This window comes from Amblyraja radiata, chromosome 3 (genome assembly GCF_010909765.2).
Source record: "Amblyraja radiata isolate CabotCenter1 chromosome 3, sAmbRad1.1.pri, whole genome shotgun sequence".
In the NCBI taxonomy this organism is placed as follows: Eukaryota; Metazoa; Chordata; class Chondrichthyes; order Rajiformes; family Rajidae; genus Amblyraja; species Amblyraja radiata.
In genome coordinates, this window is record NC_045958.1 from 91,303,777 (window position 1) to 91,322,265 (window position 18,489).

Genomic DNA, 18,489 nt, shown 5'->3' on the forward strand with positions numbered 1-18,489 from the left:
GAGACACAATGCATAAAGCTTGCTGAGGGAGGTAGCATATGGGGGAGGAAATTGACACTCTTGACACTGACAGTGACAATTAATTACCAAGGGAAGGTTCACAAATGCAGCGACCCTTTCAAACAAAACCAGCTATGTTGCTCAAGTAGTAGCTGGCTCGGCAACAGGTTGTGGATTCAACAAAGCCAACACCTGCCTTTTTCTGGCCTTTTCCTACCTCCAGTTCCCTCCCCTCTACTTTCAGTCTGACGAAGCGTCCTGACCCGAAACGTCACCTATCCTTTTTCTCCAGCGATGCTGCCTGACCCGCTGAGTTATTCCAGCACTTGGTGTCTATCTTGTGGATTCAAATCCATCTTCAGAGGCTTGATCACCAGTATTTACTTTAGGCTTTTGAGAAATAACACGGAAACATGTCCTTCGGTCCACCAAGTCTGCGCCAGCTAGCGATCACCCCGTACACAGGCACTATCCTACACACGAGGGACAATTTACAATTTTTACTGAAGGCAATTAACTGACAGTACAAGCCTGTCCATGTTTTGGATGTGGGAGGAAACCAGAGCGCCGGGGAAATAGGTCTTTCATCCCACTAAGTCCACGCCGACCAGCGATCTCTCCGTACACTACTACTATCCTACACACTAGGGATAATTTACAAAAGCCAACTCAGTACAGACAGCACCTGTAGCCAGGATCAAATCTGGGTCTCTGGTGTTGTGAGGCAGCAGCACTATCGCTGTGCTACTGTGACGCCCCTGGATGTCAGTTGCTGCCACAGACTTGACCCTCTTCCATCCAGTGTCCCACCAGTCTTGTGCACTGTGTCAGTTGAAACCCCATGCAATCCTCAATGTCAACATCTGTGGTGAGGATTCAACAGACAACATTTGGGTGTTCCTTCAGACTTCTTCAGTCTCAAGAAGGGTTCCTACCCGAAATGTCGTTTGCCCATTTCACTCCACAGATGCTGCCTGACCCACAGAGTTTCTTCATTAGTTTGTGTGTTCCACAGAATTCTAGCATCTGCAATGTCTGCATTGCCCTGAATGTCAGTTGCTCTGCTCTCATAGAGGTCTCCAGCTGCATTGAAGTCACCACGAGGGATGTGGACAGAGAGGTGAATACAGCAGGCCGAGGCCAAACCTCTCCTTCCCCAGTCATAGTCATAGAGTCATACAGCAGCGATATATGCCTTTCAACCCAACTTGTCCACTCCAACCAAAGTGCCCTACCTACACTAGTCCCAACAACCTGCATTTAGCCCTACACACCAAGGGTAATTTACAGAGGCCAATTAAATTACAAACCCGTACATTTTTTAGGATGTGGGAGAAATCCGGAGCACCCGGAGGAAATCCACGATCAAAACCTTCCTATCCATGTACCTCTCTAAATGTATTTTTTAAATGTTATTATCATACCTGCCTCAACTACCTCCTCTGGCAGCTCGTTCCATATACCTACCACCCTTTGTGTAAAGTCAGACTTGATTGGAATCATGGAAGATAGACACAAAATGCTGGAGTAACTCAGCCGGACAAACAGCATCTCTGGAGAGAAGGAATGGATGAATTTTTGGGTCGAGACCCTTTTTCAGACTAGGTGGTAATCATGTATTGTCTTTCTGCTGACTGGTTAGCACACAACAGAAGCTTTTCACTGTTCCTCGGTACACCTGACAATAAACTAAAGTGCACTAAATCTTACGTGTGGCCAATACGGTTCGGACACAGTAGGTTGCTGGCTGATAAATGTGGACAGTGTTCATGCTGAAATAAGGAAGATACTGGCCTTGTGTGTTGCAGATCCGGAACGCGGCCACCAACCGATGTGTGGACAGTAAGCACGGGGCGACAGGAGCAGACCTAAGGCTCGACATCTGCATCAAGGATGGTTCTGAACGCACGTGGTCACACGAGCAGGTACCACCAAGTTATGGGCTGTCAGCATCATTAGCAGCAATCTGAAATATATCTTGCATCTTTAACGTGGCAATTACTGTATTGAGTCGAGTCAAACGCATATCAGGATACAACACATGTTTATTAAATGTGCTTACAGAATCAGTCTGCAGGACATAACAGTTCATAGCAGCTACTCGTATTGAATGGCGTAGGCAAACTCTTGCTAATATAAAACGCATATTGGGCGGAGCAACTACTAACAAGCACTACAATTGGCTAGTAGGAAATAACCAATCTATATCTTTCCGTGTAGAAACAAAAGAAAGCATTGGTACATAGGAACATGGTGGCTAAGCAATATAGGTAGCGGAACGTTAATAACGCATATGGGGAAGTTTATATAGTTACACAAAATCACCGTATCTAATGGGCGGCCTGCTAACCTGTCCGGCACGAATCCGCTTCACCTCCTTTCACCGGAGAAGATACCGGGGAGGGAATGGGAGATGTGACCGGGGACCCGGCGGGGCGGGGAGGTGGTGAGATAGGCAAGCCAGGCACCAAAGTGCAAGTTTCGAGTCCCAGAAGTTACCTACGTCGGACATGTTTTCACAAGTGATGGTCTCAGACCAGACCCATCAAAAAGGTGCAGCTATCAACAAGATGCCGGTTCCTACTGACGTTGCGAGTCTACAAAGGTTCCTTGGAATGGTCAACTACCTGGGGAAATTTACTCCCAACCTCATATCTTCCACCCTGCGGGAACTCAGGGCTGCTGGTAATATGTGGAAAGTTGCAGCTGGCTAGCGCACCTACTCTCACCTACTTTGCTTTGGAGTTGCCAGCGACGCTCACCTGCGATGCGTCCCAGCATGGACTCGGCGCTGCTTGCCTGCAAACCACCACCGATGGCGACTGTAAGCCTGTTTCTTACACCTCTCGCACATTTAAAACCCTGTCCCACGGTACGAGTTCATTCCAAGAGTTCTCCCGAGTTTGCCCTGATTCGAACTCGGAGAATTACGGTAATGGCCACTCGTCGGTACTCGGGACTCTCGTGGACATTTTTCATCATGTCTTCCCCTGCTTACCTGCCGTTAGCGAGTCTTCCCTAGCACCTGCCGTTAGCGCTAAGAGACGTCCCCGAGCTCCGATGTACCCACTACATTCAATCTCCATGCTTACCACGAGTTTGATTTTTTTTAAACTCGGGAGAGCTCTTGGAATGAACTCGTACCGTGGGACAGGGCTATAACCGACACTGAACAACGTCACGCCCAGATCGAAAAATAATTGCTCGCAGTGGTTTTTGCCTGCACAAAGTTCAAGGACTTTATTTTTGGGAAGTCTGTGACTATAGAAACTGACCACCAGCCACTGGTGACTATTTTGAATAAACCCATTCACGTTGTCCCAGCCCGCCTACACGAATGATGATGCTGCTGCAGCGTTTTGATTTCAACATTGTCTATAAAAAAGGCAAGGACATGCACATAGCTGACACGCTATCAAGAGCCCCACGCAAAACCAGCGAACAACAGCCCTCTGAACAGTTCTCAGTAATGAAGGTATCGTACGTTCCTACTGATTGTTTGAGCAGCCTGGCAGAACACACGGCTGCTGACGAGACTTTACAATTGCTGTCCGTAGTCATCCGGCGTGGCTGGCAACACAACACCCCGCTCACAATCTGCCCATACTACCTGGGTTCGCGACGAACTTGTGTTACAGGACAGGATTATAGTTAAGGGCTACAAGGCAGTTGTTCCAGCTGTCCTCCGGGACGAGTACTTCGATGCCGTCCACAGGGGCCACCCCGGCGTGGAGGCAACCCTACAACGGGCACAAAGCATGTTTTATTGGCATGGTATACATGACAAAACTGAAACCTGCAATGTCTGCAAAAACCTGATGCCACATCAGCAGAAGCAGCCCTTACTGTCGCACCCGGTTCCTCCTCTCCCATGGTCCACGTTAGCCACCGATATATTTTAATGGCATGGGAAACACTATCTGGTTCTTGTTGATTCAACATCGATCTACTCCAAACCATTACATCTGAAGCGGTCATCGAGAAGTTGCAGCGATACGTCTCCGTGCACGGCTCCCCTGCGCGTCTTCTGTCCAACAACGGCAGAAGTTCAGTCTTTCAAAAACTTTGCAAAACGTTGGGACTTTCAACATATTACCAGCAGCCCTGAGTTCACGCAGTCCAACGGACTCACCGAACGAGCCGTCCGAACCGCAAAACAACTAATGGAACAACTGTTTGCTGAGTACCCATACACCATCATTGTTGATGACATTCTCGTCTACGGCCACGACCTGGCTGAACATGATGCTAATCTGAAGAAAGTACTAGACCGTGCCAAAGACATTCAGCTCAAACTAAATCCCACTTCTGACACCATGTATTGAGTCGAGTCAAATACATATCAGGATACAACACATGTTTATTAAATGTGCTTACAGAATCAGTCTGCAGGACGTAACAGTTCATAGCAGCTACTCATATTGAATGGCGTAGGCAAACTCTTGCTAATATAAAATGCATATTGGGCAGAGCAACTACTAACAAGCACTACAATTGGCTTGTGGGAAATAACCAATCTACAATTACTAATGCACTTTATCTGTTTATTTATTGTGTATATATGGTCTATAGACCATATATACACACACTGAACTTTATCTCCCGTTATGTATTATGGTTACATATTCTGTTGTGCTGCAGGAAGTAAGAATTTCATTGTCCTATCTGGGACACATGACGCTCTTGAGTTGTCTCTTGAAGATGTTCCAGAAACATGATGTCATAGAGTCATACAGCACGGAAACAGACCCTTCAACCCAACCGGTGCATTCCGACCCAGATTCCCCATCTATGCCAGTCCCTCCTGCCCACGTTTGACCCGTATCCCTCCAAACATCTCCAACGCCTACAACATTGCACAATCATTCCTATGAATGTACCTATCCAAATATCTCTTCAATGTTGTTATAGTACCTGACTGAACTACCTCCTCTAGCAGCTCCTTCCATATACCCACCACACTCTGTGTAAATATATTGCCAATTTCATCTTCCAATTAAATCTTTCCCTTCTCACCTTAAACCGACGTCTCCCGGTTCTTGATTCCCCCATACTCTATGCATTCACCCTGTTTATTCCACTCATGGTTATATATACCTCCATAAGATCGCCACTCATCCTCCAGTGCTCCGAGGAATAAAATCATGGTGTGCCCAACATCTCCCCACCGCTCCAGCCTTGAGCCCTGGCAGCAGCCTCGTAAATCTTCTCTGTACCCTTTCCGGCTTAACATCATCTTTCCAAAAGTGCTGCTAAATAAAATCTATTGCTGAGGTGATCAGACGTTTGCAAAAAGAAATGTGGCTGAAAGAACATTTTAAGGAAGGACGGTTTTAGAAAAGCAATTCCAAAGTCCAATTGATTTATTATTGTCAAGTGTACAGGAATACCATAGACAAAGGAGAAGAATTAGGCCATAGGCCGTTTGCTCCACCACTGCTGATCTATTTTTCCCCCCAACCCCATTCTCCTGCCTTCTCAACATAACCTTTGATGACCTTCCAAATGAAGAAACTATCAATCTTGGTTTAAAAAATACCCAATGTCTTGGCCTCCACAGCTGTTTGCAGCAGTGAATTCCACAGATTCACCACCATCTGGCTAAAGAAATTCCTCCTCATCTCCATTCTGAAGTTATGCCCTTTTCTTCAGAGGGCTTACCCTCTGCTCCCAGACTCTTCCACTACAAGATATATCCTCTCCATATCCACTCTATCTACACTTATTTGATCAAACCAAACTCACGTACAACAGATCGTGCAAAACAAAACAAAGGCAACAGAGTGTATAATACACAGTGGCACAGCAGTAGAGTTGCTGGTCCACAGCGCCAGAGACCCACGGTCCATCCTCACTATGGGTGCTGTCTGTATGGAGTTTGTACGTTCTCCCCGTGAGGTTTTGTCCAGATGCTCTGGTTTCCTCTCACACTCCAAAGACATGCAGGTTTGTATGTTCATAGCTTTCTGTTAATTGTCCCAACGGTGTAGGTTAGAACCAGTGTACAGATGACTATTAGTCGGCACAGACTCGGTGAACTGAAAGGCCTGTTTTCATGCTGTATCTCTAAACTTAACAATGTTACAGCTAATAAAGAAAGTGCATGTTAAAAAAATAAGTCTAAGGACCACAAGCCCTTGTTATCAGTTCCCATGCTCTTGCTGTGATATCTGTCTCCATAGGCATCCAAGGGCATAACCAGCAATGGTGGCCCAACCAAATTCAGTTTGATGGGGAGGGCAGGGGCCAGGGTTTCTCCTTGGAGTCCAGATCCCTGAGATATGCAGGCACCATCATAAAGTTTAAGAGACATTTGGACAGGTACATGGAAAGGATAGGTTTGAATGCGCGTGCAGAAGGGACGAGTGTAGATGGGGCATGTTGGTCAGCATGAGCAAGTTGGGCTGAAGGGCTTGTTTCCATGCTCTAAAGAAAAAACTATACATGATTACAATCAAACCATCCACAATGTAGGTATGTTGCAAAGCCTACCTGAAACGTCGCTGAAAATCTGTCGCTGAGGGTGTGCGCGATTTTGGCGCCGTTTAGAGGGGGCGGGTTTAAAACGCGATTTTCTCTAGGCTGTTCAAATCGAGGATGTTCAGCCTAGTTAATTATTAACGAAAAATCGCTGAAAGACCCCGTCGCAAAAGCTATTATTAGTTTTAAAGGCCTCGTAAAATAGTTATAGTAGTTTAAAAATCAATCTCTAAACCCGCGAACACCAGCAACCGCAGGGTCTCATAAAGCAGTCAACTGAAGGTATGCTGTATATTTTTACATTAAAAAGGGCTTCTAAAGATCCCTTTATACAAAGTTTAATATTGCGAGTAGCTCATTTTGGGCCCATTATATCCCGCAGTATTTTTCTCGGCATTTGGGGCACAAATCTACCGCAATGTGAACGTTCTAAACCAGCGCGTTCCACAGGAACCCACTAGAAAGCTGATTTAAATGGGCATTTATTTACAGCAATTAAACACTAAATTCCTTCCATTTGGTCTATAAATTAATGTAAATGAGATTTAAAAATCATGTTTTATTGTGAATTATTTGTGAATATTATTTGGACATTTAGGCTATTTAAAAATGTTAATCATTTATTAAGAAATGGATAGTTGTTTAGATCTAGTAATTGAAGTCTGAAATTAGCTACAATTGGGTAACTAACTAATTATATGCTTTAATTTCAGGTCATCCAAGTAAGATTATTTTATATTTGTTTCAGAATGCTTCAATCTATGATAACTGAAAATTTCATTCAGTTCTCTTAATTTTTAAGAAAGTTATGGGCTTTTGACTGTTCACGATCACAGCTTTTTTGTTATGTCCATAGAAAATCAATAGGGAACAAGATGCTCATTTCCCAGTATGAAAATGGCCATAACTTTTTAAATACTTGAGATATGAAAGTGAATTAGGTGTCAAATTAAACTTATGTTTATGCTTTATCTGATGGGATAAATTGCAGACTTGATTTTTAAAATCTCAAAATTTTGTAACATTGCTACACAATGTACCGAAGATGGATAAAGGGTACAGTTAAAGGATAAAGGGTACAGATGGTAAAAAAAACGAACTGCAGATGCAGGTTTACAAAAAAAGACACAAAGTGCTGGAGGAAGTCCACAGAAGGCAGCATCTCTGACAATATGGATAGGTGATGTTTCGGGTCGGGACACTTCTTCAGAATGATCGTACGGTCCCGACCCGAAACATCACCTACCCATGTTCTCCAGTGATGTTGCCCGGCCTGTTGAATGACTCCGCCTGTGGTACAGATGAGGCTAGAGATTAAATATATTTTTGTACATTCATTTAATAAGATCAAGAGCTGCTACATAATCCTTACAATAGATGGCATCAAGTTCGGCAACACTATGGTTGTGGCAGAGATGCGATGGTGGAATGGAACGGAGTGGAATCATTTATTGTCACATGTGACTAGGCACAGTGAAATTCTTTGCTGCATACCCAATGTATACAAATAGCGGCCACCTACGGCGCTGACACAGTTACAAAGCACGCCGGCCCCTCCATTATTCTCGCTCACCCCCACCCCCACACACATATCGGTTCCCCCCACACCAGGTCCTCCATTGTTCTTCCCCTCCTCCCTCACAATAGTCCTCCAAGCTCTCATTGACAGTGGGTCGACCCGCGAGGCATTGCCGCCGCCGCGAGGTTTCACCACCGCTGAAGCCCCATCATTGCAAGACTTCACCGCTGCTACCCCTTCACCGCCGCCGAGACCTCACTGCTATCGACGCCCCACTTTACCCTTCCGTGGTGCCGACCCGGGCCCCAGCCGCGGGCTCTGTCGGCCGCTCCACTGACCCGGAATCCGACCCGCGAGGCGAGACTCCTCCCTTCCGACCTGCAATTGATGCCACTGCAGAACTGTTCCCGAAACCCAGGTTCATTCCTGACATCCACCACTGTGGTTGACTTTCAACCATTCTTTAAAGTAGCCCAGCAAACTAATAAAATAGAGGGAGAGTCTAGGACTAGAGGTCATAGATTCAGAATTAAAAGGCATTAATTTAGGAAGGCGATGAGGGGAAATTGCTTTAGTCAAAGAGTGGTGAATCTGTGGAATTCTTTGCCACAGAAAGCTGTAAAGGCCAAGCCAGTGGATATTTTTAAGGCAGAGATCGATAGATTCTTGATTAGTACAGGTGTCAGCGGTTAAGGGGAGAAGGCAGGAGAATGGGGTTAGGAGGGAGAGATAGATCAGCCATGATTGAATGGCGAAGTAGACGATGGGCTGAATGGCCTAATTCCACTCCTATTCCTTATGACCTTAGGCAGGGGGCAATTGATGGACAACACATGCAAAGCTTGCTGAAGAAATACATAACTTTAATTTAATTTTACAAACTTCAGAGCAGACAGTCAAGTGTGAAGGAGGATTAGGGAGGTTCCCCTGGTGTTTGTGCCAATATTTACTGTCAGGTGCTTTCACTAACACAGGTTATTTGGCCGTGGTCACGTGCTAATTGCGGTAGGTTGCTGAATGTTAGCTTAACGCTGCAGCTTCCGCATTACTTCATTATTTACACTGCACCACATTGGCCGTGAAGCATTTTGGGTGGCCTCACTTCACCTAATTTTCTCAGACAACGATGGTCCTGATCTTTTCCCGCCTCCAGCTCTTCACTCCCTTCACCCCACCCCCTATATTCAGTCTGAAGAAGGGTCCCGAACCGAAACGTCACCCATCCTTTTTCTCCAAAGATGCTGCCTGACCCGCTGAGTTATTCCAGTACTCTGTGTCTACCTGTGGTTCAGTTTAGTTTAGTTAATTAAATTTAGTTTAGTTTAATTTAGTTAGTTTAGTTTAGACTAGTTTAGAGATACAACATGGATACAGGCCCTTAAATCCACCGAGTCGATGACCATCGATCACCTTTTCACACTAGTTCTATGTTATCCCACTTTCATATCTACTTCCTACACACTAGGGGCAATTTTACAGCAGGCAATTAACCTAAAAAACCTACACATTTTTGAGATGTGGGAGCACCAACTTACCCCAGCATCTCCATTGATTGAATTGCTTGAAAGATACAGCATAAAAACAGGCCCTCCGGCCCACCAAGTTCTCACCGGCCATCGATCACCTGTTCACACTAGTTCCATGTTACCCATCCACTCCACACACTATATATATATATAGTGCAAAGACAAACACAATTTCCCCAAGTCTATGTAGTTTGGAACTTATTTGAAGGTTGTAGTGTTCAATAGCCTGATGGTTGTAGGGGAGTAGCTGTTCCTGAACCTGGAAACTACAGTATTCAGGCTCCTATACCTTCTTCCCGATGGCAGGAGTGAAATGAAAGTGAGGCCAGGGTGGTGTGGGTCTCTGATGATGCTGACTGCCTTTTTGAGGCAGTGACTCTTGAGGATCCCTTAAATAGTGGGGAGGTCAGTAACCGTGATGGAGCAGGCAAACTTGCGTTCACTGGCTACATACATGCCATTTAAATGAACTGTATATAAACTGATGGCCCAGCACCAATGCCTGTGACACACCACTCATAATCAAGGATAAATCGCACCCCGGCCACTCCTCCTTCTCCCCACTCCCCATTGGACTGAAGGTATAGAAGTGTGAAAACACACACCTCAAGATTCAGGGACAGTTTCTTCCCCGCTGTTAACAGGCAACTGAACCATCCTACCAACAACTAGAGAGCAGTCCTGAGCCACTATCTACCTCATTGGAGACCCTTGGACTATCTTTGATCAGACTTTAATGCATTTCGTTGTCTCTGTACTGCACACTGACAATGACAATTAAAATTGAATCTGAATCTGAATCGGACTTTACTGGCTTCATCTTGCACTAAAAACATTATTCACGATATTCCCTTTATCATGCATCTGTACACTGTGGATCGATTGTAATCATGTATTGTCTTTCCGCTGACTGGATGGCACACAACAAAAAGCTTTCTCTGTACCTCGGTACACGTGACAATAAACTAAACTCAGACTCAAACTCATCGTGCCCTGCCAAGCAGCAAACGACCCAGCATAATCAACACAGACGTCCAACACATCCGAGGAGATGTCCCAACCCCATGAGGTCACAATGCAACCGGCCAACCAGTCTGCCAATATTATAGCAGCTCAATTTAAAATCTGGCTTCTGTTTAACCACCTCAGCCCTTGGTGAAACTGTTTCCCTGATCACTAATTGTAATTCTGTAGCTTGTACAGCACTTCCATTATCTGAATTGATGGCGTTCCAAATAGCCTGGGGAAAGAATTCATCCCTTGCCAAATAGACTTCCAGAATTATTGGACAGAATCATTGTTGAATTATATTCACAGCAGCTAATAAATACCATGATATGCCCAGGTCTGCTGCAAGTCATAAGTAAAACCAATGTAAGACTGTGCTGCATAGTGATTAGAGTCTGGCTGGCTGCCAAATAGCTCGGCTTTCAATGGTAGAAGGAGGGGAGTGGAGAGAACAGGACATGTGATAGACTGGAAGGCAGGAGAGTTTAGTTGTTCAGTGATACAGCGTGGAAACAGGCCCTACAGGAAACAGGACCAGCGATCCCCATACACTAGCACTATCCTACACATTAGGGACAATTTACAATTTACAATTTTACTGGAGCCAATTAACCTACAAACCTGGATGTCTTTGGAATGTGGGAGAAAACGGTGCACCCGGGGAAAACCGGCACGGTCTCGGGGAGAATGCACAAACTCTGCATCTATACAGCAACCGTAGTCAGAATCGAACCCAGGTCTCTGGTGCTGTAAGGCATCAACTCTACCGCTGTGCCAAAGTGAGATCGAATGACAAAGGGAGTGAAAGTCTAGGTCGAAGGAAGGTGAAAGCAAAGATGTGGAAGGTGCAGAATACAGTGATACTTTGTGCTCAGAATGCATTCTCAGGAAGGAGAGAGTTAATGGATTCAGATTGGAAAGGTTATTATAGGAGATACAAGGAACTGCAGATGATGACTCGCAAAAACAATTGGAGTAACCCCTAGTTATAACGGACCATGGGGGGGGGGGGGGGGGGGAAATGGTAGGAAGATACACCAAAGATAGACATAAAGTGCTGGAGTAATTCACTGGGTCAGACAGCATCTCTGGAGAGCATGGATAGGTGACGTTTCAGGTCAAGACCCTTCTTAAGACTAAATTTATTCAGAGAAAATAAGGTTTATCTTAGAGTCATAGAGCCATACAGCATGGAAACAGGCCCTTCAGCCCCACCTGACCAAGATGCCCCATCTGCAATAATCCCACCTGGCCGTGTTTGGCCCATATCCCACTTGGTGCGACCAGTATAGATGGGGCATCTCGGTGGGTTGCCTGAGACATCACCCATCCTTGATCTCCAGAGATGCTGCCTGACCCGTTGAGTTACTCCAGCACTATGTGACATTTTGTGTAAACCAGCACCTGCACTTCCTTGTTTCTACAGAAGGATTGAAGTGTGCAAAGTTGGAAGATAAGGTGTTCTCAATATTTTTGAAGGAGCTGGAGGAGCAGCTGCCTCACAGTGCCATGTTCTGATCTCATGTTATGTGTGGAGTTTGCACGTTCTCCCTGTAACTGGGAGCTCCGGCTTCCTCCCACATTCCATAGACGTGCGGTTTTGTAGGTGAATTGCCTGAAGTAAGTTGCCCGTCATGTGTAGAGAGTGGATGCAAAAGTGGGATAACATTGAGCTAGTATGAATGGATGATGTCCGTTCTGCCCGTGGCTTTTATCCAGGTATAACAGTTCCTCTCACACTCCAAAGACATACAGGTTTGTAGGTTGATTGGCTTTGGTAAAGATTGTAAATTGTTCCCAGTGTGTAGGATAGTGCTAGTGTATGGGGATCGCTGGTCGGTGCGGACTTAGTGGCCAAAGGGCCTGTTTCAATGCCATAAATCTAATCTAATTTAATCTAATGGAGAGTTGAGGAATGTTCAATGTTCTTGTTGTTTTCTTGGAAATTTCTTGTTTTAACAGAGTCTGGATCTAATAGATATTGAATTATGCAGTCCTCTCCCTTCATGAGAGTTGGCGCCAGTGGATCCACATTTCCATCTGTGGCCCCCGTAGATTTATATTTAACACACACTGAGTTGAGTTGAGTAGAGTTTATTGTCATGTGTACCAAGGTACAATGAAAAGCTTTTGTTGTGTGCCAGTCAACAGAATGACAATATATGATTACAATCGATCCATCTACAATGTGGAGATACAAGATAAAGGGAATAACATGACTAATGTTTAGTGTAAGATAAAGTCCAGTCAAGTCCACTCCGACGTTCTCTAATGAGGTAGATAGTAGCTCTGGACCGCTCTCTAGTCAGTGATAGGATGGTTCAGTTGCTTGATAACAGCCAGGAAGAAACTGCCCCTGAATCTGGAGTTTTGCGTTTTCACCGTCCCTGTAGCTCTTGCCTGATGGGAGAGGGGAGAAGAGGGAGTGACCAGGGTGAGACTGGTCCTTGATTATGCTGGTGGCCTGCTGAGGCAGCGTGAGGTGTAAATGAAGGGAGGCTGGTTTGTGTAATGTGTGTTTGGGTGATGCTTTGGGCTACGTCCACATTTCTCTGCATTTTGGTGTTCCAAAACCAGGCTGTGATGCATCCGGCTACCACATTTACGATTACTACATTAATTCCGAGGGGCCGCGTGGCCAGAAGGCTTCCCAACGGGCCCCGCCGCTGTGGACTGGGAACGCGAGGCGCGCGGTCTCGATGCCTTCTGGATCGCCGCGTAGAAGCCCGGTTCTATTTTTAATTGCTTTTGATTGCTCTTTAATGCTTTGTGTAAAGCACTTTGAATTGCCTTGTTACTGAAATGTGCTATATAAAGAAGCTTGCTTGCTTTAATTGGTCACAGTAACTTGGTCCTAATGTGTAGGGAGTGGAGGCAGAAGTGGGATAACTGTAATGTGAATGGGTGATTGATGGTCGACACTGAATCGTTGGGCCGAAGGGCCTGCTTCCATTCTCTATCTCCAAAAACGAAAAGATTTTTCTCTCCATGCACCTGTCCAAATGTCTTTTAAATGCTGTGAGAACCTTCCTAACAAGTGTCCACATTCATGCTAATTTGCTCCACATTACGTTTGCAACAGTTTGATTCTGTGCAGAAACCAAATTTCCCAGTGGATGGGTTTGGCTAGATTCCACGTCACTGCCTTCAACCCTTTTGTGCAATTGGCGTCACTTCCGAGAAAGAAGTGAAAATACCGGTCCTGATCCAGTCTCCACTCTGTTTACCTGTGGGCTAAAGGGTTGGGTTGTTACAAGAGTAAATGCATTCTTTTGTAGCACCTTGACGGAGGGTGTCACAGGCAAACATCAGTCACAGGCAAACAAAACGAGGCAGTAAAAGTGTGATAATATAGATGTGCCTATTGCTCAAACAGTTGTATTCCCAGACATACTTGGGACCTTACAAGTAATGTATACAATCCTGGCCATCCAGGATGCAGGAAGATTGTTCCCGATGTTGGGGAAGTCCAGAACAAGGGGTCACAGTTTAAGGATATAGGGGAAGTCTTTTAGGACCGAGATGAGAAAAACATTTTTCACACAGAGAGTGGTGAATATGTGGAATTCTCTACCACAGACGATAGTTGAGGCCAGTTCATTGGCTATTTTTAAGAGGGAGTTAGATGTGGCCCTTGTGGCTAAAGGGATCAGGGTGTATTGAGAGAAGGCACGTACAGGATACTGAGTTGGATGATCAGCCATGATCATATTGAATGGCGGTGCAGGCTCGAAGGGCCGAATGGCCTACTCCTGCACCTTTTTTCTATGTTTCTATGTTTCTATGTCTGCATGTGGTTCACCATGTTAAAACATAGGGGTAACCAATGAAAATCAATGCTTTGGAGCGATGGGCTTAACACTGTATAGGCTCAACCTTTGGGATGTGGGAAGAAACTAGATCATTTTAAGGTGTGGGAGGAACTAATGCGGTAACCAAAGCAATTTTAAGGCGGAGATTGACAAAATCTTGATCAGTACAGGTGTCATAGGTTATGGGGAGAAGTCAGGAGAATTGTGTTGAGAGGGAAAGATAGATCAGCCATGATTGAATGGTGGAGTAGACTTGATGGGTTGAATGGCCTAATTGTGTTGCTAGATCTTATGAACATGAACAATTGTGTGCAGCTTACAAACCAAATGGTATGAACATTGATTTCTCTAATTTCAAGTAACCCCTGCATTCCCCCTCCCCCCCCCTCCCCTCCTCCCCCCTCCACCATTGTCATCCCACTAGTGTCTACTGTTCACATCCTTGTATCCCTGTCGTTAACACATCTTCTGTAGCCAACAATAATAATAATAATAATGGATGGGATTTATATAGCGCCTTTCTAATACTCAAGGCGCTTTACATCGCATTATTCATTCACTCCTCAGTCACACTCGGTCGTGGTGAGCCACTTCTGTAGCCACAGCTGCCCTGGGGCAGACTGACGGAAGCGTGGCTGCCAATCTGCGCCTACGGCCCCTCCAACCACCACCAATCACTCACACACATTCACACACATTCACACACAGGCAAAGGTGGGTGAAGTGTCTTGCCCAAGGACACAACGACAGTATGCACTCCAAGCGGGATTCGAACCGGCTACCTTCCGGTTGCCAGCCGAACACTTAGCCCATTGTGCCATCTGTCGTCCCTAATGGATCATTATGGTCTCCACCCGTCCCAAGGTCATCTGTTGTCGGCCCTGTTTCGTTCTGGCCTTTTCTATCTTTGAGTCTGAAGAAGGATTCTGCTCCGAAACATCACTTATTCTTTTTGTCCAGAGATGCTTCCTGACTCGCTGAGTTACTCCAGCATTTTGTGTCTATTTTCGTCATAAAGCTAAGATTTGAAAGGTGCCAAAGTATAATTTTATATGTAGTGGCTGCAGTACCAGGTACTTCCTGGCAGATGGTAGGAAGGAGACACATTCTTCACCTGACTATGAACCTCCCCAATCCACGAACCAGCACTCACCCTGTCCGGCTACCTAATTGGACACACCTATGGTAAATATTTGACTATTCCGGTTATGAACAGAAACCATAAAAGCCAACAAGAATTTTAAGGTAATGCTTTCAACTAATCCAGCTTTTGTTTTCATGTAGAAACAAGGAATTGCAGATACTGGTTTACAAAAACAAAAGACACAAAGTGCTCGAGTAAGTCAGCAGGTCAGACAGCATATCTGGAGAACACCGATAGTTGATGTTCCAGGCCGGAACCCTTCTTCAGATGTCATTCAGAGAGAAGTTAATGTGAAATGCTTCTTTATTTTGGAAACAATCTATTGCAACTTTCAATAACCACACTGCATCCAGTGTCATTGTTATCTTTATTACATTTGTATTCTGACCTACACAATTCCCCATTTTCATTCTTATCTTTAATTAACTTCTTTCAGAACATGCCACGTTTCTCCAACCCCACCTTACTATTTAAAGCCCTTTCTAAGCCTTCTTTATAATTTCTGTAACTTTGAATCCAATTCCCAATATTGCACCACCTTCTTAGACTCATGGCTTTGGTCAAAAAGGCTTTCGGCACATTGGCCTTCATCTGTCAGAGTATTGAGTATAGAGGTTGGGAGGTCATGTTGCAGTTGTATAAGATGTTGGTGAGGCTGCATTTAGAGTATTGTGTTCAGTTCTGGGGACCATGTTATAGGAAAGATGTTGTCAAACTGGAAAGGGTGCAGAGAATATTTATGAGGATGTTGCCAAGACTATAGGAAGAGTTTGAGCAGGCTGGGACTTTATTCCTTGAAGCACCGGAAGATGAGGGGTGATCTTATAGAGGTGTACAAGATCATGAGAGGAATAGATCGGGTAAACGCACAGAACCCCTTGCCCAGAGTAATGGAATTGAGCATCAGAGGTGAAGGGGTAAAGATTTAATAGGAACATGAGGGATAACTTTTTCACACAAAGGGTGGTGGATGTATGGAATGAGCTGCCAAGAGATAGTTGTGGCAGGTAGTATCAACGTTTTTAAGAAATGTTTAGACAGGTACATGGTTTAGGGGATATGGGCCAAAGGCAAACAGGTGGGACGAGAGTAGATGTGTCATGTTGGTTGGTGTGGAAAAGTTGGGCCGAAGGGCCTGTTTCCACGCTGTATGACTCTATGAGTCAAGAAAGGAAACCCTCTTTCTAATGTTCATCCTTCGGGATATGTTTAGTGTGTGCCTAAGGAGTTAATCCAGCTCTCGGGCACAGGGGCGGAAAACCCGGGGGGGGCAGAGGGGACACGTCCCCCCATGTTTTGATAGGTGGGGGATATCCCCCCCCCCCAAGATTTTGTGATCCCGATTTTAAAGTCTCCGCTTTCCGCTAGGCAGTGGGGGTGGGACTGCTGATCGAGGGCGCGATGATTGGAGGGAGGAGTGGGGGGGGGGGGGAGGTGGGGGTGGGACTGAGGATAGAGCACGGCGATTGGAGGAGGGAGACATAGCACAGACCTGCGCCTCATCGGCAGGCAGGATCGATCCCGGCCGGCTCTCCGGTGCTGTCCCGAGTGCCCCACCCCCCATGGGTGGCCAGAGACATCAGCAGTCAGACGCGAGCTGTGCCCCCAGGCCCACAGCCAGCGCAGAGAAACAGCCCTAAAACCAGCTCAACTGTGCCTGTCCCGCCAGATGAACCTGCCTGGGCTTGCGGGAAATATGGCCAGCGCGGAGAAGCAGCGCTGGTATCCCGTCAGTCAAGACAGGGCTGTAGTTAACCCGGCGAGACAGGCAGAGTTGAGCTGCATTTAGCGCTGGATTGAGCCTCCGAAGCCTCGCTAAGTTGTGTTCCCTGTCCCCTCCATGTTTTGATAGCGAGTTCCGCTCTTGCTCGGGCAATGAGACAATTGGGAATACACTGGAGAATCGATGGGCTCAATGGTCTCCGCTGATAACAAAAAAAAAGTATAAAACATCTAACCGCTCCCTTACCCCCCTTGCCACACTTCCCTCCCCTCCCTTCCTCCACTAAAAGTTGGTTAACCAGTTCCACTGAACGCAAATACTGTCCCTGCAAATACTGCTCATCTGTTGTCAGCCCTGATTTTTCCTGGTCTCTTCTTGTTTCCTGCCTCCCCCCCTCCTCCCCCCCCACAATCAGTCTGATTGTGGGGGGGGGCGCATCAACCCAAAATGCTGCCTATCAGGGCCGGCCTTATGAGGTGCAGGGCCCAATTGGGAACAATTTTGGTGAGCCCCAGGTTCCCAGCCAAGGTCTGTAGAATCATAGAAATATAAATAAAGTCTATTATAGACTTTATATCTCTATGGTAGAATAGAAAGTAATCTAAATGTGCGCTTAAAAAGCACATGCGAGTTAATGGATGAAACAGATCTAAGCTACATCTATATATATAAAACAAAGAAGTCTGTGTTTGTTTGTGTGTCCGCACGAGAATCTTGGAAACTAATTTACCGATCTGGCCCAAACTTGGCATGGATAGCAAGTGTCATGTGGGTAGATAAAAATGCTGGAGAAACTCAGACGGTGAGGCGGCATTTATGGAGCGAAGGAAATAGGCAACGTTTCGGATCGAGACCCTTCTTCAGACTGATGTGAGGGTGGGGGGGGGGGAGCGGGAAGAAGAATGGAAGAGGCGGAGACAGTGGGCTGAGGGAGAGCTGAGAAGGGGAGGAGAAAGCAGGGACTACCTGAAATTAGAGAAGTCAATGTTCATACCGCTGGGGTGTAAACTGACCAAGCGAAATATGAGGTGCTGCTCCTCCAATTTACGGTGGGCCTCACTCTGGCCGTGGAGGAGGCCCAGGACGGAAAGGTCAGATTCGGAATGGGAGGGGGAGTTGAAATGCTGAGCCACCGGGAGATCAGGTTGGTTATTGCGAACCGAGCTGAGGTGTGGGCGAAGCGATCGCCGAGCCTACTCAGCACTTCAACTCCCCCAAACTTCAATTGACCTACAAGCTTGCACCTTTTGGGGATAGAATCATAGAGTCATATAGCG

The 18,489-nt window shown here is 45.9% G+C and overlaps 1 protein-coding gene across 1 annotated transcript in view; it reads left to right on the top strand.

Moving 5' to 3' along the window:
* The window catches only part of galntl6 (polypeptide N-acetylgalactosaminyltransferase like 6), an 821,073-nt gene that overhangs the window by 783,822 nt on the left and 18,762 nt on the right, over window positions 1-18,489 (top strand). Inside the window, exon 10 of the mRNA XM_033018312.1 lies at window positions 1,809-1,925. Coding sequence (XP_032874203.1) covers window positions 1,809-1,925 — 117 coding nt within the window. The remainder of the gene's footprint in view (window positions 1-1,808; window positions 1,926-18,489) is intronic.